A 26,285-nucleotide genomic window follows, 5' to 3' on the forward strand; every position below is an offset into this window, starting at 1 on the left:
CGCTGATTAAAAATCGGTCTCAACCTGGGATATACTTAATGACGCAGCTCTCTGCTATAAAAATTCCAAAAGACACAGTGCCCTCAGAGAAGAAATTTCTCATCTCCCTTTCAAACGTATGATCCTAATTCTGAGGTCATGCTCTCCGGGTCTTAGACATGCCCACAAGAACAGACAACAGTTCTGCATCTAACATGTTAAGCTCTCCCCCGTCCTCCTACCCCCGCACCCCCCCCCCAACTCAAGAATCCTGTATGTTTCAATGAGATCACCTCTCATTTTGCTGAAATCCAAAAAAGTACAGGCTCAATTGACTTATCCTCTCCTCCTAAGACAGTGTCTCCATATCATGGATCAGCCCAAGTAAACCTTGTCTGGACTGCCTCTAATGCCAGTAAACCTTTCCTTCGTGAAGGGCCTTCAAACTGATCACAGTATTCTAGCTGTGGGCTGAAACATATGCCTTGGATAGTTTTAGCAAAACTTTTGACTGTTTCTACACTCTATTTCCTTGGAAATAACAAGTAAAGTTGAGACGTTGACACCAACTCCCAGAAGGCCCCCGTACTGTAGCTTTCTGCAGTCTCTGTCCACTTCAATAATAGTCAGCTCCTCTATGCTTCATGCCAGTAGATAACACATAAGGTGTTAAAGTGTAAGGTATGTGTGAACTTACTGTCCACTCACTTGACTTTTCTATATCCCTATGCAGACTCTTTGGGCTGACAGAGGTCACTCGAGTGCCTTCACCAATGAGCTGTGCAAGAGCATCGGAAGATTATTAACTTTTTTCTGGAATGCTTGCTGCTCCAGAGAAATGCATGCATTCCAGATAATTACCACAGAAAACATCAAAATAAATTTCAGCTGTAGCTTTGTGGCTTTGGAAGCTAGAATAAACATTTCCCCAAATAAAACTCCATTAGGAACATGGAAACATTTCCGTACCTGCAAGAAGCGTGTGACATCTGCAATGACATTCCTGAAGACGTACTCATCTTTCTGGCAGTCAAACCAGCCCAGTTTGGTGATTCGAGCAAACAACTGGATGAGAGCCTGCGTTACAAAGTTGGCCAACTTTGGCCTTGTCGCCAAGTAATTCAAGACATAGTTTCCTTTTACCAAGGGAAGAAAGGGAAACAAAAAATTAAATGGTGCAACATCCTTGAAAAGGTATAGCGAAAGCACCCAATTTTAAAAACAAATCTGTATCGATCAAAATCCTTTCACAGTTTCAGGCTGTCTCCTACTTGTCTTTAAAATCAGGAACGGTCATTTTTGTAGGAAAGACAACAGCCAGTTTGTGCAATGGGAGCTCATATAAACAGCAATAAATGAAATGAAGAGATCATCTGCTGACCAATGTTGACTGAGGGATAAATATTGGCTCAGCCAACAGAATGGATGCCTCACTCTTCTTTCAAATCGTGTTCAAGGTAAATTTAATATATCCGAGCCAAAAGGCAGCACCATCTCCTGCGCGGTATACCCCATCAGTCCATCACTGGAAATGTAGCCTCGGTTTGGGAGTTCAGGTGTCTGCATTCAAGTGAAGATGGCCAGTGCTCCAAAGCTAACATGATCTTTTCAAGCAAGGTCACTGGTAGTTAGCCCACAAAAGTAATGGCAAAGCTCACAGCAAGATAAGACAGATAAATAACTAGCTAGTCTGCCATGTTTACCAAGTGAAGGTTAAATGCAAGTCAGGAATCTTAGAACTCTTTCTCTCTGATTCCAATTCCATCATGAAACCTCGTACATGGAGCCACTGATTAATATCTTGTGAGATTTGGAAACTGGTGAAGTCAATGTCAAGGCTATGTGGTTCTAGGGTCCTGAGGTAGAAGAGGAGGTGTTTCTCCTCCAGTTTGTGGGTGGCCTTGTTGAGGTGATGGAGGAGCCTCAGAATGGATATGATGTCAGAATGCAGATAGGGATGGGGAGGGAAATTTGTTTTGGTCATTGGGTCTGACTGTCGGTGGTGAAAGTGGCGGAGGATGATTTGCTAGATTTGGAGAGGAGTGGAGTGGAATGTGAGGACCAGGGGGATCCTCACCTTGTTGTGGTTGAAGGGGAGGTGTGGGAAATGGAGGAGATGCAATTAAGGGCATTCTTGATTATACTGAAAGACATATGAACTGGTTCAGGATTTGGTTTCATTATTTAAATAAAATACCAATATATTTGATCAGAACTCTGAGAAATCGAAACAGCGTGCTGGCATTTGCAAAGAGCTCTCACGAGTGTATTATTACTTATAAAGATTTCCCAGAACTGTCTCAGTCTTTGCAGGCTCCCAGGACTGATAGAAGCAGACAGTACCCATGGGTAACCCCAAGCACATCTCAGTATTTGTCAAGTCTGCACTATGTTTCTTACCTCCACATAACTGTCTCAGTATTTGAATAAAGTCCCCAGACGTTTGCAGAGTGCCCAACAGTATATTACTATTTATGCAAGAACCCCTGAACATCAGTGTTAGCAAGGAGACACACATTCAGCCTTCAAACATGTGTCACATAAATGAGTCATACACCACAGGTCACCATAGTATTCCAAGCAGAAAAGAGTGAAATCTGAAACAACATTATTGGGCTACTGTGTTGCCCTTATGAAAATTCAGGGAGAAAATAACAACTCATACTTACGAATGTCAGTGCGTTGTTCTAAAGGCAAGGGGTTATTCGTTCGTGACACAAGCTTTGTAAGGCAGGTTGCCGCCAGCAACTGTGAATATGACGACTAGGGAATAATAATGACAACATTAAGACAGACAACAGTTGCTCAGAACTTCACATCTGCAGCAATAAACAAATACTCTGTTGCCCATTACTGACAAGTACTCAACTGAGAAGAAGTGAGATTTGTGAGATCCAGATTTGAAGTCGAGAAAGTATGGCACTGGAAAATGCATAGCAGGTCAGGCAGCATCGGAGCAGCAGAAGAGGCCTAGGGAGAGGGAAGGGCACTGAGAAACAATTAGGGGAATAGGGGTGGGGGCTGGGGAAAGGTTAGGTGGGATGGCGATAGGTGGGCAGAGGTAGAAAATGATTGTGATAGGTCGGTGGGGAGGGTGGAGTGGATAGATGGGAAAGAAGATGGGCAGTTAGGTCATGTCAAGAAGGTGGAGCTCAGTCAGCAGGTTGCATGTGGCAGGGGGTGGGGCGTTCTCCTGCCTCCAGAACTGTAATTTCCCCTCCTCTGTTATCAACAATGCCCTCAATCGCATCTCCTCCATTTCCCACACCTCCACCGCAACCACAACAAGGCTAGAATACCCCGGTCCTCACATTCCACCCCACTCATCTTCAAATCCACCGTATCATCCTCCGCCATTTTCACCACCTTCACTCAGATCCAAATGACCAAAACAAATTTCCCTCCCAATCCCGTAGGGACCATTCTATAACCACACAGCCTCAACATTGATTTGACCAGTTTCCAAGTCTCCCCAACGCCACGTCATCCCAGACACAACTCTGAGACTCATCACCATCTTCTTGGCCTGACCTTCCTTCCCACCTTACCCTCTCCACTAACTAATCACAATCACCTCCGACCTGACCTACCTCTCGCCATCCCAGCTACCTTGCCCCTAGCCCTACCCCACTATTTAAGTCTGAGCCCACTTCCCTCTCCACATTCCTGATGAAGGACTTATGTCTGAAAGATTGACTCTTGCTCCTCGGATGCTGCCTGACCTGCTGTGCTTTTTCCAGTGCCACACTTTATTGACTCTGACTTCTCCAGCACCTGCAGCCGTCACTATTTTCGGGATCGAGATTTATCACCCACCCACCCAACAGCAGGAATTAAAAGATTTCTCCAACATCCAGAGCTCAGGGCATAAACACTTACGTATAGCTTAAAGTTTAATCTCATCTCAATAATCACATGACCTCCAAACCATAAGACCGGAAGTGATAGGAACAGAAATGAGGCCATTCAGCCCATCGAGTCTGCTCTGCTATTCAATTGTGGCTGGTAAGTTTCTCAACCCCATTCTCCAGCTTTCTCCCTGTAACCCTTCGCACTCAGGAACCTATCTATCTCAGTCTTAACTATACTCAATGACCTGACCTCCACAGCCTTATGTGGCAGTGAATTCCATAGATTCACCACTCTCTGGCTGAAGAAGTTTCTCTGCATCTCCATCCTAAAAAGTTTTTCCTTTACTCTATGTCTCTCTTACCAATGGAAACATCTTCCCAACATCTACTCCATCCAGGCCAATGTTTCAATTAGACGTCCCCTTATGCTTCTGAATTCTATCAAGTATAAACCCTGAAATGTTCCTCATGTTGAGCATGAGCAGATATTTGTGCGCACAGAAGAAAGCACAAAATGCACATGAGGCTTCTAGCTTTCCACCTGATTCCAAGTTCCATGACAGTCTGCAGCAGAAAATCTTATGAGATGCTTGATTTAATTGTTAAGTACAATGGCTTATTACACACTGGGGTAAACACCACAATGCAACATGCTACTGTCTGAACATCACAGAAACAGAGTATTCAGCCCAACAAGTACATAATGCTCTATATTCTCCAAAAGCTCCTCCAAGTCCTCTTGGTGTAACCTCACCAACATTTTCTTCTTCAGAGTATATCAGTTTCATCTTCTATGCATTTGCACAACGTGCCTCAACTCTCACCAATCAAAGGAGTTTTTCCTGTGTTCGGTATTGTCTTATAGTTACATTCCTGTCTTTTGTAGTCCTATTCCAGGTCTTACCCTTCAGGTGAAACAAAACAAATCTTTGGCAGGATTGTCTCAGGAGGAGAGGTTGAAGAAATTGGCCTGCATTCTTCAGAGTTTCACCAAAATGAGAAGTGGCCATAAGATGCAAAAGCAATAGTTGTGCATTCATTCCATCAGCTCAGCAGTTCAATGAGATCACAATTCATCGAACAATCCTCAAATGGACTTAGCTGCTTTCTCGGCGCAACCTTCAGCTCTGTTACTGATGAAAAATTGGTCTACTTCCACCTTGCAAACACTTAGTGACCCAGCCTCAGTGGTTCCCCAGGGATCTCACTGAGAAATACCAAATTCTTGCAGACTGTGACAAGGTGGATCCAGTTAACATGCTTCTTTCATGTAGCAAGTTCAGAACTAAGGAGCACAGTTTCTGAGTAACAGGCAGGCCATTTAAGACCAAGATAAAGAGGAATTTCTTCGTTCCAAGAATGGTGCATCTTGGATTCTCAATCCCAGAGCGCTGTGGAAACTCAATCACTGACCTGTTGAAGATAGAAATGGAGATGTTTCTGGAGACGAGTGACATCAAGGGAGAAAGCCCAGCCACATGGCACTGACATAAATGATCAGCCATGAGGCTAAGTGAAGAGTAGAACAAGCTCGGTGACTGAATGGCCTACTGCTACTCTGACACGCTTTTTGCTTTTATACTCTTAAAGGCATGTACCAGATCACACCTGTTTTCTCTTGGCCCAAGGATTCACGCCAGCCTGATGAAGCTTGGCTTTCCAGGACTTGTTAGTCCAATTGTTGTTCTCCCTCCTCTTGTCACGACTTTTTATATCATTAAAATCAATCGAAGTGACCTGGATATGATGCTGCCATAGAAGCAAAACAAAGAATCCATCTCAACTATTTCTGTCTATCCTTTTAGCTCTGAACAAACAATGCATCTACAGGAAGGAAAGGTGGAAAAAAAACCAGCTATCGCTGACAAAGATGAGAAGTTTACAAGCTCACAGACTTTCCATATGGTACAAAACAAGTTTTTAGTTCAACAATCTACTGTCTTGCTCAAATATCAAATTCCAATACTGCAAACTACATTGGTCTTTTGAGTGCAGGTAGAAGTAATATGCATCAGTTAAACAAACAACATCCTGCAATTACTTCAATCTGATTGACTCAGACCAGTAAGTATTCCAATCACCCTTCTTCCATCAGATGGCACAATGAGTTTCAATGTTGAATGGATAGGAGCCACTTCATGACTGAGGTGCTAACATCCCAAGACAGTTTAAAACACGTACATGCATTCACAGCACATAGAACCCCTCAGGCTAGCATAACAAGCCTTCAGAATCAATGATGACTTTTTCCCAAAGTAAGTTCATTATTAATGGCTCTGCAGAATATGCTGAAAAGCAACACGTGCCAAAAGTGTGCAGAGAGTATGATTAGCATCAGTTTAGGAAAGAATACAGAGATCTACAGGATAATAGCTGAGGATAGCAAGATGTCACAACAACTGAAAACATCAGAGGATGGGTTCTCAAGCCTGCACCTTCATTCAGTGTGACTGGAGTTGACCTTGGGCTTGGATTCCACGAACCTGCTCAATCCCAAGAGAAACAAAACTCAGTCACTAGCTCAGTAATGCAAATATCCAGCAATCGACAACTCTATGGTAGAAAAAATAGAAAATTCACAACCCTTTGAGTGAGGACATTTCTCCTCATGTCACTGCTGAATGGTCAACAACTAATCCAAAGATTGGGCTCCCATCTTGGAGACTTTCTGTTGAGCAGACAAAATCTCTCTGTGACCAACCGATCAAGCCTCTTCCAAACGTAGTGTACTTCAGTGTGTTCACAACTCATTCTTCTAAATTCCAAAGCATACAGCCTTTTCTGGTTGGACAATCCTCTCATCCTAGGGACCAAGATAGTACAACCTTCAATGCAAGTATACCATCCTTAAAGACAGAGATCAAAGTTGCACGCAGTATTTCAGGTGGGTTCTCAGCAAACCCTATATGGTTGTCGCAACATTGCTTTATTCCTGCACTCTAATACCCTTAGCTTCCTGAATGCTTGTTGTACCTGCATGCTCTCTTTCTGTGCTCCTGCGTTTATGATACCAATTGATGGTAACACTGGAAAAGTCAGATCCTCAAGTGAGATTGATAGATGAAGGTTTATTTGTATTTTTGTTGACCTTGGTGGTCAGTCACGGAACACTTTCACAAAAGGTTGCCAACGTACAGCAAACTTCGTTTTAACTGGCACTCTTGATAAACCGGGCAAATTGATCCGTTTGAAATACCAGAAGTTGACTGCTTTATCAAACACTCTGTTATGTTTGAAATGTCAGTTGAGGTTGAGAGTGAGAAGGCTGTCTGCCAGGAAGCTTTATTTGAGGCCAAGTTGCTTTAAGTGATTTACGCTGCTAATACCGTAATACAGTGACATTACATCCCAATTACTTGTCTGTGTATTTTTACAATGATTATATGGCCCTCTTGGTCACTTGGAATATTTGACCAACTAACCCAGTGACCACTTCTGGTCCAGCAGGGCTGGTTCATCAGAAGTGCGCTGTACCTATAAATGTTTAAAAAAATTTGCTTGCACAAATAGGGTAAACAAAACCTCCACGACACGAACAATAATGACTGGAATTAACAAAATGCAAATATCAGCAAGAAAGATTCATCTCACTGAAACAACAAGCTGACAAACCTCTCAGTTCAGTTAAGGGTCACCAAAGGTCCTCATTAGGCTGAATGACTGGAACTGGTTTCATTTTCTTCACAGGGTTCGCGCGTTCACTCCAAGTTGTTCTTATGAATTGATGACTCTCACAGAGATCTTTCAACAAGGGGCCACCTCGGCTTGTTATCAGTACCAGATGTTGATGTCTCTGATACTGGTACACTGTCAGCACCGTTCGGGACATTTTTAATTCTTGAATGAAGCTGTTTCTGGGTGTGGGCATGTGTATGTTTAACAGCTGGTGTATCCAGAATGGGGACGGTTGTTGGACTGGGGACCAGGTGAAGGCGGTCAGAGGCTTGCAAGCCCCGTCAGACCACACATGGAAGCCCCTTGCACTGTTCTACAGCACGCCCTTTACAGAAAGACAGTCATGTTCATCTTTCTAACAGCAGTTCTTATCTTTATAACTTATACTATGAAGGTAATAGAACTATTTCCCTTGATTTCTCCATTTTGTATCAAAGATTTGCAGCCAGATGCTTTGTACCTAAGCTGGCTTCATGTGTGGTGACACTGTACACTTTTCACTGAACTCCAGCACTTGAGTACACATGATGATAAAGCAAATTCTAATTCTAATAAAGCAAGACAAACCATTATCAAGCTGAAAATCAAATTCCATTTTTGTCCATTTTAAAACCCATGTTTCGAAATAAGAACACATTTTGAGACCTCCTAACAGTGAAAATTAGCGTACCTGTGTCCCTCTCAAGATCAACATTTGAATTGTTCACAAAATGGTACTTACACTTCCTCTTTCCAACAGCAGTTGGCATCTGCTCAGACAGTCTGGGCTGTTGGTGAATTCAACCAGGGCCTTTTCTGCCTGCAGGCGAGTCGATGTGTCAGTGGTTTCATAGAGCTGTTTGCACAGTATCTCGAGCTGGGCTAAGCTCTGTAACGAGAAATTAAGTATTGGCTATTGGAACATCCATTGAACATCAGGACATACAGCTTTCAGGATTGTATCCGCGCAAAAAAAGGAAAGACTAGCAGTTAAGTAGCAGCTCCCACAACCTCAGGATGTCTCAAAGCACTGCACAGCCAATCAAGGAAGAAAGTGCATCACATGTGGCTCAGTGGGCAGCACAATTGCCTCTGAATCATAACGTTTGAGGTTCAACTCTACTCCAGCACCTGAGTAGGAAAATCAAGGTTGACACTCCCCACTGAATTGAGGAACGACAAGATGCTGTCTTTGACCTCAACACTTGGCCTTATTTGCTCAGTTGCAGGAAGTTTCATGAGGCTGTTCCAGTGCACTGTCTGATACTTTTCCCTCATAGGCAAAACAGACTGAATGAGCTTCATCCATATGTTTGTGGGAGATTGCTAAGCACCTACTGGCCAAGTGTTTCTGACAACCGGAACAAGGTTTCAACAATTATCTCACTGGTTGCCAAGTCCTTCTAAAAGCCAGGAGAAACATAATCACTGGTTTGTTTTTGTATTCACTATTGGAGATAACAGCTAACTTCTGCGCAAGCTCCCACAAACAGCTATGTGAGAAAGATCACATGAGATCATTTGCTTTGGCCTGGATGTTGTAGACAGGAAATTTGCATTGAGGTCACACTCAAGCACATGATCTCGGTTCACAGACCAGTGCAGTGCTAAGCACTGGGTGCTGCAGTTCTGGGAACACTGTTTTTCAGTTTCAATATTAAATGAAGGCTCCAAATGACTTCTCAGGTGGACATACAGATCATGTTATTAGAACTGAAGAGCAAAAGGCAAGTGTCCTGATCAACAGTACTCTATCAAAGACCGCCTTACCTATGCTTCCACTTCACAGATCTTGTTGTGTTAACTGCCTTGAGTACTCAGTCATGGAGCCATCTCTCTTAGAAGTTTAAGTCTTTGGAAGAGACTGAAGTTTGGAAAACTCAACAGATGTTTCCATGCACCACATGGGGATATTGGTGCTCCTGAGATTTGGTTCAGAGCTGCCTGGAGAACTGACTTTTAAACGTGTGTCCTTACAGAACTGATATTAACAATGAGGCCACACGCTCCAAGTACTCAGGGAGGGTCACAATTTGATCAAGTAACTTGTGCCACGGTCTGCTTGCTGCAAGCAACACCCAGTAGGGCGAACAGAACGGACCCATTTACAATTCTCATGGAGTCCAGCTGCAACCCAACAAAGGACATGGAGGTGAGAGCAAAGGACAGTCCCTGTGTAGGTAACATGGAAGGAAAACTCCAATCCCACACTCAGTGTGAATGAAAACTTTCAACTTGGAAAGATCCACCTCCTCCTTCTGAATGGCAAAAGACAAAGTGTTTGACTCTGGTTGATCTTGCAATTCGACAAACAACAGAAGTACAGCACAAGAACAGGCCTGTGGTCATCATCATACCCGAACAAAACTAAGGAACAAACCTTCTGCCTTTTTCACTCCATATCCCACAATTCCTTCCCTATTCATGGAACCATCCAGAGGCCTCTTAAATGTCACCAACATAGCCGCTTCCACCATCTCTTCGAGCAATGTGTTCCATGCTCCGACCACTCTCTGCATGAAAACCTTCCCTCACACATCTCACAGACAGTTTCCCCCTCTGACCTTAAACCTGTGCACCTTTGGAATTGAAACTTCAATCCTGGGGAAAAGTCTCTGATGATTCACCCGATCTATGCCTCTCAGAGTTTTGCAGACCTCTAACAGGTCAAGGAGTCACAGAGATGTACAGCACGGAAACAGACCCTTCAGTCCAACCCGTCCATGCTGACCAGATATCCCAACCCCAATCTAGTCCCATTTGCCAGCACTTGCCCCATATCCCTCTGAGCCCTTCCTATTCATGTACCCATCTAGATGCCTTTTAAATGTTGCAATTGTACCAGCCTCCACCACTTCCTCTGGCAGCTCATTCCATACACGTACCACCCTCTGTGTGAAAACGTTGTCCCTAAGGTCCCTTTATATCTTTCCCCTCTCACCCTAAACCTATGCTCTCTAGTTCTGGACTCTCCCCACCCCAGGGAAAAGACTTTGCCTATTTATCCTATCCATGGCGCTCAATTTTGTAAACCTCTATAAGGTCACCCCTCAGCCTCCAACGCTCCAGGGAAAACAGCCCCAGCCTGTTCAGCATCTCCCTGTAGCTCAGATCCTCCAACCCTGGCAACATCCTTGTAAATCTTTGCTGAACCCTTTCAAGTTTCACACCATCTTTCTGATAGGAAGGAGACCAGAATTGCACACAATATTCCAATAGTGGCCTAACCAATGTCCTGTACAGCCACAACATGACCTCCCAACTCCTGTACTCAATACTCTGACCAATAAAGGAAAGCATACCAAATGGCTTCTTCACTATCCTATCTACCTGCGACTCCACTTGCAAGGAGCTATGAACCTGCACTCCAAGGTCTCCTTGTTTAGCAACACTCCCTAGGACCTTACCATTAAGTGTATAAGTCCTGCTAAGATTTGCTTTCTCAAAATGCAGCACCTCGCATTTATCTGAATTAAACGCCATCAGCCACTTCTTAGCCTATTGGCCCATTTGGTCCAGATCCTGTTGTAATCTGAGGTAACCCTCTTCACTGTCCACTACACCTCCAATTTTGGTGTCATCTGCAAACTTACTAACTTTGCCACCTATGTTTACATCCAAATCATTTATATAAATGCCACAAAGAAGAGGACCCAGCACCGATCCTTGTGGCACTCCACTGGTCACAGGCCTCCAGTCTGAAAAACAACCCTCCACCACCACCCTCTGTCTTCTACCTTTGAGCCAGTTCTGTTTGCAAGTGGCTAGTTCTCCCTGTATTCCATGAGATCTAAACTTGCTCACCAGTAACCCATGGGGAACCCTGTCGAAAGCCTTACTGAAGTCCATATAGATCACATCTACCACTCTGCCCATCAATCCTCTTTGTTACTTTTTCAAAAAAACTCAATCAAGTTAGTGAGACAGGATTCCATCCAACAACTTGCCCACCACCGATGTCGGGCTCACCAGCCGACAGTTCCCTGGCTTGTCCTTCACACCTTCATTAAATAGTTCTACCATGTTAGCCACCCTCCAGTCTTCCAGCACCTCATCTGTGACTATCGATGATACAAATATCTCAGTGAGGGGCCTAGTCATCACTTCCCTAGCATCCCAGAGTTCCAAGGTACCCTTGATCGTGTCCTGGGGATTTATCCACCTTTATGCATTTCAAGACCTCCAGCACTTCCTTCTCTGTAATATGGACATTTTTCAACATGTTATCATCTGTTACCCCACATACTACATCTTCCATGTCCTTCTCTACTGTAAACATTGATGCAAACTACTCATTTAGTATCGCCCCCACCTCCTGCGGCTCCACACATAGGAGGCCTTTAAGGGGCCCTATTCTCTCCCTAGTTACCCTTTTGTCCTTAATATATTTGTAAAAACCCTTTGGATTTTCCTTAATTCTATTTGCCAAAGCTATCTCATGTCCCCGTTTTGCCCTCCTGATTTCCCTCTTAAGTGTACTCCTACTTCCTTTATACTCTTCTAAGGATTCACTCTTCAGGTTCCTGAAGAAGGGCTCATGCCCGAAACGTCGATCCTCCTGCTCCTTGGATGCTGCCTGATCTGCTGAGCTTTTCCAGCAACACATGTTCAGCTTCACTCGATCTATCCTGTCTATATCTGACATATGCTTCCTTCTTTTTCTTAACCAAACTCACAATTTCTTTAGTCATCCAGCATTCCCTATACCTAACAGCCTTGTGCCTTGTACTGTCGCAGAAACACAGTGTCTCTGGATTCTCGTTATCTCATTCCTGAAGGCTTGCCATTTTCCAGTCGTCCCTTTACCTGCGAACATCTTCCCCCAAATCAGCTTTCGAAAGTTCTTGCCTAAAACCGTCAAAATTAGCCATCCTTCAATTTAGAAATTCAACTGTTAGATCCAACTGTCTATCCTTTTCCATCACTATTTTAAAACTCCGAGAATTATGGTCGCTGGCCCCAAAGTGCTCCCCCACTGACACCTCAGTCATATACCCTGCCATATTTCCCAAGAATAGGTCAGGTTTTGCACCTTCTCCAGTCAGTGCATCCACATACTGACTCAGAAAAATTTCTCATGCACTCTGAACAAATTCCTCTCAAGCGGAATAAACCCTTCAAGACTATAGCAGTCCCGGTCTATCTTTGAACAAGTTAAAATCCCCTACCATAACCACCCTATTATTCTTACAGGTAACTGAAATCTCCTGACAAATTTGTTTCTCAATTTCTCACTGACTATTAGGGGGTGTATAATACAATCCCAATAAGGTGATCATCCCTTCCTTATTTCTCAGTTCCACTCAAATTTCCAGGAATATACTCCCTCAGTACAGCTGTAATGCTGTCAATTATCAAAAACACCACTTCCCCTCCTCTCTTGCCTCCTTTTCAATTCTTCCAATATGTATGGGACATTAAGCTGCCAGTCCTGTCCATCCCTGAGCCATGTTTCTGTAATTGCTATGATGTCCCAGTCCCATATTCCTAACCATGCCCTGAGTTCACTTGCCTTCCCTGTTAGGCCTCTTGCATTGAAATAAATGCTATTTAATTTATCTTGCTCTCTGCTTTGTTCCTGCCTGCCCTGACTGTTTGACTCGCTTCTGTTCTAAACTGTACCAGTCTCAGATTGATCTCTTTCCTCACTATCTCCCTGGGTGGTGGTGGTGGAGGCAATTATGATAGGGGCATTTCAGGGACTTTTAGATAAGCACATGGACATGCGAGGAATTCAGGGATATGGACGAAGGGCAGGCAGAAAGGATGACTGTCATTTGGTGCCATGTTCAGCACAAAATCATGGGCCACAGGAACCGTTCCTTTGCTGTACTGTTCTATATTCATTTCAAATGGGAATTGAATAAAAACTTGAAGGAAAGACCAACAACAGATCCAATGGGAAGAAGCAGAGAAGTGCAGGTGACACAAGAAACTGATCATCTTCTTCCAGTGCTAAGTCACTCCCTAAACTTGGCATTGTGGAAGGAAGTTGAGATCCTCACGACTGAATGTCAGTGAAACACACACGTTGGTATTTGCAGCAAATCTGAACATCAGCACTGTGACGGAAAGCCCAAACTCGGTGCATTCCAAAAGCATCTTCAGTGCAATAAATTATCCAAACCAATTCACAAGTACATTCAACCAAACTGGTTTCTGAACCCAGAAGGTAATGGTTGAACAGTGACCACAGTTTTGGGTCAAAGATTGAGGCTTCTGGAAAGAGAGTGCAACAGCAAGCGATGCAGAAGGAAACTTCAGCGTGACAGCCAAGGAAGCTGATGAAGAGCCACAATAATGGAGCAAGTTAAACCTGCGAGACACTAGAGGCCAAAAGCACAAAAACTGAAGAAACAGGACAGGCTGAAAGTTGAAAACAAGGATGAGAATTTAAACACTCATAAAAGGAACTACTTAACTGCACAGAACCGTTTCACTTGTTGTTTTGTGCAATGGGCCTAAGAAGGTGGAGTGATGATGGTGTAACAGGGGTTAAAGAATATCCATTCCACCAGTTAAATAATATCACATGGTTCATCTTTCACTGATGAAAGAGATGCTGACAGAGATTACGAGGAAATGTATTGCACTGTCGGAAACAACATAGCAATATAATCAAAGTTGCATCAAGATGGACTGTATTGGTTCAATAGGATCCTCACATGCACCTTCTCAATAAATGCTGGCCCTGTCAGCCAAGCCAATATTACCCACGAAAATAAGTAAACATAGTGACATTACTTCACAAAAGCTTCAGGTCAGAGTAGATTTCATATCAAAGTCTGAAAAAGTTTTGGCAGTTAGTAAACCTTTTTATGTTTGATACTTTCCACAGGTTTGATTGTTTAATACCAATCACCTCTGTCAGCCTCGGTCATAAAAGTTCAGAACACATGTCTATTAGCACTGGCTGCTGAGGATCAAGTTGAAAAAAGCACAAAATCTCTGACAATTAATTACTCACGAATTAATTCAACAAGGAAGGGACATCTTTGCACTGAGGAAGGGTCGCTGGACCCAAAACATGAACTCTGATTTCTCTTCACAGATGCTGCCAGACCTGCTGAGCTTTTCCAGAAACTTATTTTTGTTTCTGATTTACTGTATCCAGAGTTCTTTTGGTTTTTATGTCTTCACACTGTCGCTTGGAGGATTCTTATTTTTTATTTTCCTATAAAAAAAATAGACAATGGCCCAGTTTCAGCTGCAGAGAATTCTATACACACACACAAGCCCAGATTTTGTTTCATAAACAAAAGCAATCTCCACTGTGAGTCAACTGTCTCTGTAGTCTGATGAAACTTGCTGTCATGTCACAGGACACAATAGCAGGTTGTGGGACGTATATGTTTACAATGGGGAGATAATCTCATTATGTTTTATTGAACAAATAAATACCTCAATGCAGTTTTGTTTAAGTCAACAGAAAGGAAAGCCAGAAAGCTCCGTAAAATTTCAGTAGTGCCTTGGGCAGTCCAAAAGCTGAGATTGAACAACTGCTTTTAAAGTGCAATCATTGCTGTTTGAAGAGTTTGGCAAACAACCAGACAGTCTCGCTTTAGTGGTGGGGAGTGATGGAGCAACAGACAAGGTGAGCCCACTCCCCTTGTGAACAGTATCAGGTAGGGAAAGAATTAAGCTTAGTGTTGCTTAACAATGGCTTAGCTGGCATGACTTGGCCCAGATGAAAACTTGCATAAACAATGAGGTGCTGGAGGCAAGGATAGTGATTTAACAAGGTGAAGAACATCTATTGTGTAATACCAGATCGCGTATTCTTTACTGTTGATGCTTGCTCGGAGGGTCACCCAATCAATACAGATGTTGCCTTATTTGGATTCTGCTCTCTGTAAGTGTCCCTATATTTCCTTCAGAATCGGTTGTTCAAGAGGAGATAGAACTCATGTCCTTGTGTACATGGGGGACCACTCTCTCAGGGCTCGGAATAAAAATGAAGAAGGTGGAACCATAGTGTGTTGCTGAGCGTTTGCTTCGACTGACACGGAAACAGGACGACAGCCTTCAAGCAGGAAAGGTTGAATGCTGAAACCAAAAGATGTTTTTTGCTGATAGGACACCACTTCCCTGGTGCTGCAGTGGGGAGGTGATATCATACAGTAACAAGAAATGCCCTGAACTCAGGCTTCAACACCATTGGGTTTTAATTCTGAAGAAATTGTTCACTCAATCAGCCAGGATGACACTATTTAGTAAACTTTACACAATTGTTCAGACACACTGAGACATGACAAGGGCAGGTGGGACTTGAACCTGGGCCTCGTGGCTCCGAAGTAGGGAGACCACCAGTGCAGCAGATGATCCATTTTACATAAGGCCAAAGTGTAGCCAGATGATATTACAGGGATTGGAAGGTTTGAGTTAGAAAGAAAGGCTGGATAAGCTGGGACTTCTTTCACTGGACAATAGGAGTAGAGAAGTGGCTCACTAGAAGTTTATAAAATCATGAGGGGTACAGATAGGGTAAATGAATGTTGCCTTTACTCCAGGATGGGAGATTTCTAGAGTAATGGGCACACTTTTAAGGCGAGAGGACAGAGATTTTTAAAAAATGAAGAGCCATTTTTTTCCACAGAGGGTGACTCCTGTGTGGAAAGAACTTCCTGTGGAAGTGGTGCATGTTGGTACAATGTTTAAAAAACATTTGGGCAAGTACATGAATGAGAAATGTTTGCAGGGATACGGGCCAAATGCAGGCAGGCGGGACTAGTTCAGTTCAGGATTAAGGTCAGCACAGACTGGTTGGACTGAAAAGTCTGCTTCGCTGCTGTATGACTGTGTAATGTTGCGCAAACAACTTCTTCTCAACATCATTTTCTAAGTGACCTCTGGGAAAGTGTGAATAAGCTCAATTTATACTTGTCACAGGAGGGTCGGGGCGGGGGGGGGGGGGGGGGGGAAGAAGAGTCTCATCATGGAAGCCCCAACTGCTCCACAGCTTCGTGATATTCCCCGATTATTTCTATTCATTCTAATCAATGGGATTCACCCTCCCCTTTACTGATTGACAGCTATCAAATCAACAAGGCTAACAAGCAACCACTTCATTTAATTGAACATATTAATACAACCATAACAAACCGATGAAAAAGACTTTCTTGTGGTGCACTATGACAACAGCACACAAAAGCTTGGAATGTTTTCTGCCTGGCTGGGCTGCAGCATATTCTGACTGAGCCCAAGCGCCCAATGCCATTTCTATGGATCCTGTGCCAAAAGAAACACATTGCAGGCAATCCCTAACACTGATACACCCCTCTTCAACTTATTGTCACAGATTGAACGGTTGGTGCCCATGCATCAGCCATACTTGGAAATGCTCCTCAACTGGAGATGTTCTTCAAATGGAATGACAATAACAAGACGCAGTGAGTGATCAAACACCAAGGGGCAGCTCAGTGGTTAGCACTGCTGTCCCACAGAGCCAGAGACCAGGTGCGATTCCACCTCGGGTGACTGTCTGAGTGGAGTTTGCGCATCGTCCCAACGTCTGCGTGGGTTTCCTCAGGGTGCTCCAGTTTCCTCCCACATTCCAAAGATGTGCAGGTTATGTGAACTGGCCATGCTAAATTGCCCATAGGGATGTGTAGGTTTGGTGTATTAGTCAGGGGTAAATATAGAGTAGGTGAATGGGTCTGGGTGAGTTACTCTTTGGAGGGCGGGTGTGGACTGATTGGGCTGGAGGGCCTGTTTCTACACTGCAGGGATTCTAATTCCTGCTGACGATGCAAGCCTTATGACAACAACAGAACTTGGGGATCATTCTGCTATTTGGGCTTATACCCGAAACGTCGATTCTCCTGTTCCTTGGATGCTGCCTGACCTGCTGCGCTTTTCCAGCAACACATTTTCAGCTCTGATCTCCAGCATCTGCAATCCTCACTTTCTCCTTGAAGATCATTCTGCTATTGCCAATCAAAAGTCCTCAACTCATCTTGTTCCTTTACTTGCCCCAGTTGCATCTCCACTTGCCATGCCTCACCATTCCTTACGTTGGAAAACCCCTCAGATGGTCCATTCTAGCACAGAGCTCACTTTTTGACATCATCCATTTCGCTTGCAAGTGCACTTAGCAAGTGCAGACCAAAATTTTTCCCAATTCTCAAGGTCTCATTTTCTCTCCACAGGTGCTTTATTGTGCATCTGTTCATATCTCGGCAAATTCACAAAACTGAACTCAGTTCTCCAAAGCTGTGACAAGACGACACAGAAATAAATTCTATAGCAAGAATAGAAAGGGGGGGGGGGGGGGCAAGAGAGGAGGAGGGGTGGCAATTTTGATAAGGGATAGTATTACTGCTGTACTTAGGGAGGATATTCCTGGGAATACATCCAGGCAAGTTATTTGGATGGAACTGAGAAATAAGAAAGGGAAGATCACCTGATTGGGATTGTATCATAGACTCCCCTAACAATCAGTAAGAAATTTAGAAACAAATTTCTAAGGATATTTCCGTTATCTCTAAGAATGCTTGGGTGGTAATGGCAGGGGATTTTAACTTTCCAAACAGAGACTGGGACTGCCATAGTGTTAAGAGCTTGGATGGAGAGGAAGTTGTAAATTGTGTACAAGAAAATTTTCTGAGTGAGTAAGTGAATGTATCCACAAGAGAAACTTGACCTACTCTTGGGGAATAAGGCAGGGCAGGTGATTGAGGTGTCAGTGGGGGAGCACTTTGGGGCCAGAGACAATAATTCTATTTGTTTTAAAATAGTGATGGAAAAGGATAGACCAGATTGAAAAGTTGAAGTTCTAAATGGGAGAAAGTCTAATTTTGATGGTATTAGGCAAGAACTGTCAAAAGGTGATTGAGGGCAGATGTTCACAGGTAAAGGGATGGCTGGAAAATGGGAAACCTTCAGAAATGAGATAACAAGAATCCAGAGACAGTGTGTTTCTGTGACAGTGACAGGCGCAAGGCTGGTAGGTATAGGGAATACTGGATCACTGGAGAAATTGAGGGTTACCTCAACAAAAAGAAGGAAGCATATGTCAGGTATATACATGATAGATCAAGTGAATCCTTAGAAGAGTATAAAGGAAGTAGGAGTAGACTTAAGAGGGAAATCAGGAGGGCAAAATGGGGACATGAGATAGCTTTGGCAAATAGAGTTAAGGAGAAGCCAAAGGGATTTTATCAATACATTAAGGACAAAAGGGTAACTAGGGAGAGAACAGAGCCCCTCAAAGATCAGCAAGGTGGCCTTTGTGTGGAGCCGCAAGAGATGGGGGAAGAGATTAAACAAGTACTAAGCATCAATATTTACTGTGGAGAAGGACATGGAAGATATAGAATGTAGGAAAGCAGATGGTGACATCTTGAAAAATGTCCATCTTCCAGAGGAGGAAGTGCTGATTGTCTTGATTTTTAAGTGATTGCCTTGAAATGCATAAAAGTGGATAAATCCCCAGGACCTGATCAGGTGTATTCGAGAGCCCTGTGGGAAGCGATTGCTGGGGCCCTTGCTGAGATATTTGTATCATCGATAGTCACAGATGAGGTGGCGGAATACTGACTAATGTGGTGATACTATTTAAGAAAACTGATAAAGACAAGCCAGGGAACAACAGACCAGTGAGCCTGACATAGGATTTGGGCAGGTTGTTGAAGGGAATCCTGAGTGACATGTATTTGTAAAGGCAAGGACTGATTAGGGATAGTCAACATGACTTTGTGCATGGGAAATCATGTCTCACAAACTTGGTTGAGTTTTTTGAAGTAACAAAAGAGGATTGATGAGTGCAGAGTGGTAGATATGATCTACATGGACTTCAGTAAGTGTTCAACAAGGTTCCCAATGGGAGACTGGTTAGCAAGGTTAGATCTCACGGAATACAGGGAGAACTAGCCATTTGGATACAGAACTGGCTTGAAGATAGAAGACAGAGGGTGGTGATGGAGGGTTGTTTTTCAGACTGGAGGCCTGTGACCAGTTGCTGGGTCCACTGCCTTTTGTCATTAATATAAATGATTCGGATGTAACCATAGAAGGTATAGTTAGTAAGTTTGCAGATGACATCAAGATTGGAGGTCTAGTGGACAGCGAAGGTCATCTCAGTACAGCGGGATCTAGATCAGATGGGCCAGTGGGCTGAGGAGTGGCAGATGGAGTTTCATTTCGGTCAAAGTGAGGTGCTGCACTTTGGAAAGACAAATCAACGCAGGACTTGGACACCGAATGGAAATGTCCGAGGGAGTGTTGCTGAACAGAAAGATCTTGGAGTGCAGACTGATAGTTGCTTGAAAGTGGAGTCGCAGGTAGATTGGAAAGGGAAGATGACATTTGGTATGTTCGTCTTCATGGTCAGTGCATTGTGCACAGGAACTGGAAAGTCATGTTCCGGCTGTACAGGACAGTGGTATGCCACTTTTGGAATACTGTGTGCAATTCTGGTCTCCCTCCTACATGAAGGAAGTTGTAAAACTTGAAAGGGTTCAGACAGGGTAAACAGACAAGATCCAGAACTAGAGGGCAGAGGTTTGGGGGGGGGGGGGGGGGGAGAGAAGGGGAAAGATTTAAAACAGACCTTAGGTGCAACTTTTTCACACAGAGGGTGGTACGTGTATGGAATGAGCTGCCAGAGGAAGTGGTGGAGGCTGGTACAATGACAACATTTAAAAGGCATTTGGATGGGTATATGAATAGGAAGAGTTTAGAGGGATATGGGCCAGGTGCTGGCAAATGGGATGTCAGATTTTAGGACAGCCATCCTCAACAGGTATCATATGGCCCCATTCGGGGACCTGGCACATTTGAAGGGGGCACAGACTGAAAACTATGAGATGGGGAGCCCCAAAAGTTTACGGAAACACTGGTAACTGAACCGATGCAATATCCAAGCCGAATTTCATTTGCAGCCCGGTATCACAAAACTTGTAGAAACGCAGCAAGCTCAAGGATTGCATTAGGCCTGACAGATGTTTAATGTCATACGGTCTTTTTTTCAAGTTTTATCCAGTATGTCAGAATGTTCAAGTTATCTTGGTATTCAATAAGAAATTATTTTCTGCCTACCTTTTTCATTTTGCATCCCTGTTTGAAAGGGGTCCCTGGAAGCTGAGAAGAGCTCTAAGGTGGGCTGTGGCCAAAAGACGGTGAAGAATCACACTGTGAATCTCTATGACTCTTAATATCCAACAGAAGTGCAATGTGGAAAATTCCAACACCATCAGTTTCTGAAAATAATGGCTGGGGTAAAAAAGTTGGAGCAAACTTGATAAGTGATGCAGCTGTAATGATGCAAGTGTAAAACTGAAGAAATGGCGAGAATCTCATGTTCACTGTAAACAGTCTTGTTCAGTGGTGGAAGTGCACTCGGTTTCTGCCCTTCAAATAGGTCAAATCAGACTTTTGAACTGGGATCTGTGGATCTTTGGGGTTTGGCAAGGATATTCTGGAGCAACTGCAAAGCAGCTAAGCAGGATGTGAATGAGCAGCTGTTACACCATGGCGTGGTGTAGAGTAGGCTGACTGTCTCAGCTCAGAGGGGAGCATCTAGGTAGGAGTCCGAAACACAACACACAAATTTCTCCAGGTTGACCCACCATTACAAAGTCTATGCAGAGCACCTGGCAACTTTACATTTGTTTAAGACAAGACAAGACAGATTTTTACAAACCGTTTCCAACTTCAACAAAAAGATGGGGTGCCAAAAGGCAAATTCACCCAGGTGTTAAAAAACACAAAGATTATCAATGAACTGTGGATGGTGACAAATGAAACAAAAACATTGGAGTGTTGGAGAAGCTCAGCAGATCTGGCAGCAAATGCAGAATAGAAATGAGGGACAAGGTTTCAAATTTTCGGCTTCTTCAGAACAAGAGGGCCACTCGATTCAAAAGACTAAGTCTGCTTCTCTCTCGAGACAGAGGCTGCCAAACCTGCTGAGAATCTCTGCTTTTACATCATACAGAGAATCCATGATTTCTTGCCTATTTCAAAAACAGGCTCTTCAAACAAAACAATTGTGAATCATTGGCAGAAATGACAGCCAGTGTCTTTGCATCCCTGACACCATTCTTCCAAATTTCATACTGCAACATAATTTGGGTGTAAACTGCATTGAAGCTGGTACCCTGATCTTGATAGCCTTTTGGTTTCAGATCAAAGTCACTGGAAATCAGATGTACTGCTTCAGATGTCAAAGGTTTACAATTACCACATACTATTCACAACCGCAAGTCCCAAAGTGGTTTCAAGGCAACAACTTGCGTGTACTGGCATCATGCAGATCGAAGAAACTCAACACACGTACGTGGTCAATGCAAGGCTGGTCTCAGCAAAAGCAGAGAGCCACTATGTGCATGACAAGAGTTCAGAACAAACAGTGAGATGAATAATGCAATACCTCTTCTGCTCTGCATCCAACAATGAACTGGATATCTGCAAAATCCACTTGAACTGCATCTCAGTTTAACATTCCTTGCAAAGACTCTGGTGAAGATCTAATCGAGTGCAGCATTAAATCAACATCCTTTCCTCTCACGAACAAGCAAAATTTAACCGAACTCACAACAATCTGATCACAATTGCTGCCTGGCTCAGTCACTCACTTATTCACGTTTGAATCACAAGCTCCCAGGTTCAAGGTCAAACCCAATGCTCCAGCATACAGGTGAAGGTTTGCCACTCCACAGTCATATTTCAAGGCAGGTTGCATCTTTGAAGGTGCCATCTTTTGGATCTCACATCCAGAATCCACAGGAGAAGGTGTGCTTCTTGGTGTTCTGCCAATATTTCATCCTCAAACCACACCACAGATAGTAAAGATAAGCCAGTTGATATCACATTGCTGTTGGGAGGAATTTGCTCTGCAGGAATTAACTTTTTTGCTACCTCTCTCAACTGTGATGGTCAGAGGGCATAAAGAAAAACTGGCAAGCCAAATGCTTCTGAGGTCACTTCACTGATCAGACATTCCAGCTAAAACTGCAAAAAGGAGTTGGAAACAGTCTGTTTCCAGCCAGAAAGTTAGAACTGTTCAGTACAGAAACAGACCCTTCGGTCTCACTCACCCATGCTGCCCAGATATCCTAACCTAATCTAGTCCCATTTGCCAGCACTTGGCCCATTTCCCTCTAAACCCTTCCTCTTCATATCTCCACCCAGATGCCTTTTAACTGTTGCAATTGTACCACCACTTCCTCTGACAGCTCATTTCATCCATGCACCACCCTCTGTGAGAAACAGTTGCCCCTTCGGTCCCTCTTCTCTTTCCCTTCTCATCTATACCTCCGCCCTCTAGTTCTGGACTCCCCCATCCCAGTGAAAAGACCTTGTCTATTGACCTTATCCATGCCCCAGATGATTCTATAAGCCTCCATAAGATCACCCCTCAGTCTCAGATGCTCCAGAGAGAAGAGCCCCAGCCTATTCAACCTCTCCCTTGAGCTCAAATCCTCCAACCCTGGCAACATCCTTGTAAATCTTTTCTGAACCCTTTCAGGTTTCACAACATCCTTCCTATAGCAGGGAGACCAAAACTGAACACGATTCCATAGGTGACCTCAATGATGCCCAACGGCTTTACTCAATGCACTGACAGGTGTGCCAAATGCTGCATTCCTGCATCTCTCAGTCTCATGGTTCAACAACACTCCCTTTGATCCTACTAATGAGTGTGTAAGTTGTGCCCTGATTAGCCTTATCAAAACACAACACCTCACATTCACTGAAACTCCAGCTGCCACTCCTCACCTCACTGACCCACCTGATCAAGACCCTGTTGTACTCGGAGCTCACCTTCTTCACTGTTGACGACACCACCAATTTGGTGTCATGTGCAAACTTACTCACCATTCCTCCTATGTTCACATCCAAATCATTCATGTAAATAAATGACAAAAAGCAGTGGACCCAGCACCGATCCTTAACGCACGCTGCTGGTCATAGGCTTTCAGTCTGAAAAACAACCCGTTCCCACCATCTTCTGTCTCCTGTCTTAAAGCCCTGAGCAAAGCAAGACCCATGACGCGAAGGTGGACAATAATGCTTTCAAAGGCACTTAGCAACCAAGGAATCCTCACTGCCAGCTTAACAACTTGCCAATTCCCTGAATGAGATGGGTCACCTGCACCACAAAAGAGCCATTTCTTTCTCACTGTTGAACTGCGCAGTGCTGTGGTGGCAGTGTCTCTTCTCTGGGCCTGAAGGCCCACATTCAATGTCCAACTGCTCCAGATATGTGTCATAACCTCTCTCAATGTGCTGTCAGAAAATATCAACAACACTGCGATTTTAAGACAATTATTGCTTCACCTGCAGTGGCCAGGCAGATCCCAGGCTGAAAAGGCACCTTGCTCAAACCTTCCAATTGTGCTTCACTCTTGGAAAAAATTGTGCCTCAGCTTTTCCGTCAACAAGGAAAACTAATGGGTCCAGCTCATTCAGGAAAGTGTTAGTGAACACTGACCTCTGCGGTTGGAACTCACAAGAACCAAATTTTAAAGCCCCTGTATTGACCAAACCAAATTGAGGACCTAGCTCAACTCCTGCCTTCTTTAACTCCTGCAGTGTTTCTATGTAGGCAGATGGAGCAGCAAAGCAAGTCCTTCTGCTTTTCAACCTTTTAAACTACTCAATTTGTGATTTGCAGTGGGTTTACTGAAAGACCTGGAATTGAAAATGAAGGACTGAAGAGCTTGCCTTATTCAAAGAAATTAGGAAAAGAGACAAACAATGCTAAGCTTTTTCAGGCTAAGGAGGGAGACAGCAATCCTGATTTAAATTCACCCCAACACGTCTTTTGCCTGTGACACAGCAGTAACTGTATGTGACTGGTATATGATGGCCTGGAGAAACCTTTGCGACATCCACATGCTGCTAAAAGCACTAGAAACATGCATGTCTTCCTCTTCAGTGACAAAGGATTTTGCTACTGCAGACATAAGCCAGTTGGGGGTTTGGGCTGACCAATAGCTCATAACACTGGCACCACATTGTGCCAGGCAATGACAGTCTCCAACATAAGAGTCTAACCACCAACTCTTCATAGTATTGCCATCTTTGAATTGTCAACAGTCAATAACCTGGGGGTTACTATCAACATCGAAATTGAAATGGATCAGCCATATTGAGTCATAGAGCACTGTAACAGACCCTAAGGTTCATCCAGTCTATAATCCCAAACGAAACAAGACCCATCTGTTTGTGCTTGGCCCACAGCTCTCCAAACCTTTCCTGTTCATAAATTTCCCGAAATGTCTTTTAAGTGTTCTAACTATACCTGCATGTACTACTTCCGTTGCAAGTTCATTCCATACACTAACATCCGAGGAAAAACGTTGCCCTTCATGTTGTTTTTAAATCTCTCTCCTCTCACCCGAGGGAAAAGCTACCTGCCATTCACCTTATCCAAGCCCCTCAACATTTTATAAAACTCTCTAAGGTGCACTCTCAACCTCCAACACTGGAGTGAATAAAGTTCCACCCTATCCAACCTGTCCTCATTATGCAAGTCTTCCATACCCAGCAACATCCCAGTAAATGCTTTCTGAACCCTTTCCAGCTTAATAATACCCTTGCCATAACAGGGTGACCAAAACTGGACACAATACTCCAGAAGAGGCCTCACCAATGTACTGTAGATCCTCAACATAATGTCCCAAATCCTTTACTTAAAGGACTGAGCAATAAAGGGAAGTGTACCAGACCCCTCCTGAACCACCCCATTTCTACAATGCCAACTTCAAAGCATTTTGCACCTGAACCCACTGGTCTCTGTTCCACGACATGACCGAATGCCTCAGATTTAATTGTACCTTCACCAAAATGCAATACCTTGTTTGCATTTATCCAAATTAAACTCCATTTGCCAGCCCTTGGGCATTGACCCAATTGATCAACACCTCTTTGGAATCACAGATAACCGTCTTCATGTCCTGTGCAATGCTAATCTTGGTGTCATCAGCAAACTTAGGAAGACAATTCCAATGAAAGCAAATCAGAGATGAGGAATGTCTCAATTAAGTCACCCCCTGACTTTCCAAATCCTGGCCAGTATTCCCATGTGACAGGTAAGCAGTGTGATGGAATACTCCTGACTTGTTTGGATCAGTACAGCTCCAACAACACTCAAACTTGACACCAGCCAGGAAAACATAGCTGTGTGACTGACACTCCAATGCTCTCCACCTCCCAACACCCAGTAGCAGCAGTGTGTACCATCAACAAGCTGTACGACAGAAACACACCAAGCCTCCTTCAACAGTACCTTCCAAACCCACAACCATCTAGAAGGACAAGGACAGTAGATACATGGGAACACCAACCCCTACATATTGCCCTTTCAGTCACTCACCATCCCGATTTGGAAACACATCACTGTTCCTTCAGGGTTGCTTGTAACTCCCTTATGGGAATTTTAAATGTAGCTACCCCAAACAGACTACAGCTCCTCAAGACAACAGCTCACCACAACCTTCAAGAGCAACAAATATCCGCCAAGACATACTGCCATAGCCAGTGACACAATTTCCCATGAACCATTTAAAAGGTATCCTGATGTTTTTCCCCATGGAACTCTCAATGTCTGGGCATGACCATCAGAGAAGCATTCTGCCCACTTAACCCAAGTCTCTTGACACACAAAGTTCTGGGCTCAGTCCCACTTGAATGGCATAATCTGACAATTCAGCCAATTACTGAGTGAGCTTTGAGGTGCAGTTCAAAGTTTATTTATGAGACAAAGACATTGGAATGAGACAGGATCTGCCTGCTGAGATGAATACTGAGAAGTTCTGTGACATGATTTAAAGAGAAGAAAGGGAATTCCCATGG

General features: G+C 43.8%; 1 protein-coding gene across 2 annotated transcripts in view; it reads right to left on the minus strand.

Annotated features, from left to right (window-relative positions):
* xpo7 (exportin 7) overlaps nt 1-26,285 on the minus strand; it is a 105,069-nt gene that overhangs the window by 66,903 nt on the left and 11,881 nt on the right. For both annotated transcript variants that reach the window (XM_072553882.1, XM_072553881.1), the window contains exons 2-4: nt 8,227-8,373; nt 2,649-2,742; nt 949-1,115 (exon numbers count right to left, since the gene is read on the minus strand). In XM_072553882.1, the coding sequence (XP_072409983.1) occupies nt 949-1,115; nt 2,649-2,742; nt 8,227-8,373 (408 nt within the window). The remainder of the gene's footprint in view (nt 1-948; nt 1,116-2,648; nt 2,743-8,226; nt 8,374-26,285) is intronic.

This window comes from Chiloscyllium punctatum, chromosome 35 (assembly GCF_047496795.1).
Source record: "Chiloscyllium punctatum isolate Juve2018m chromosome 35, sChiPun1.3, whole genome shotgun sequence".
NCBI lineage: Eukaryota > Metazoa > Chordata > Chondrichthyes > Orectolobiformes > Hemiscylliidae > Chiloscyllium > Chiloscyllium punctatum.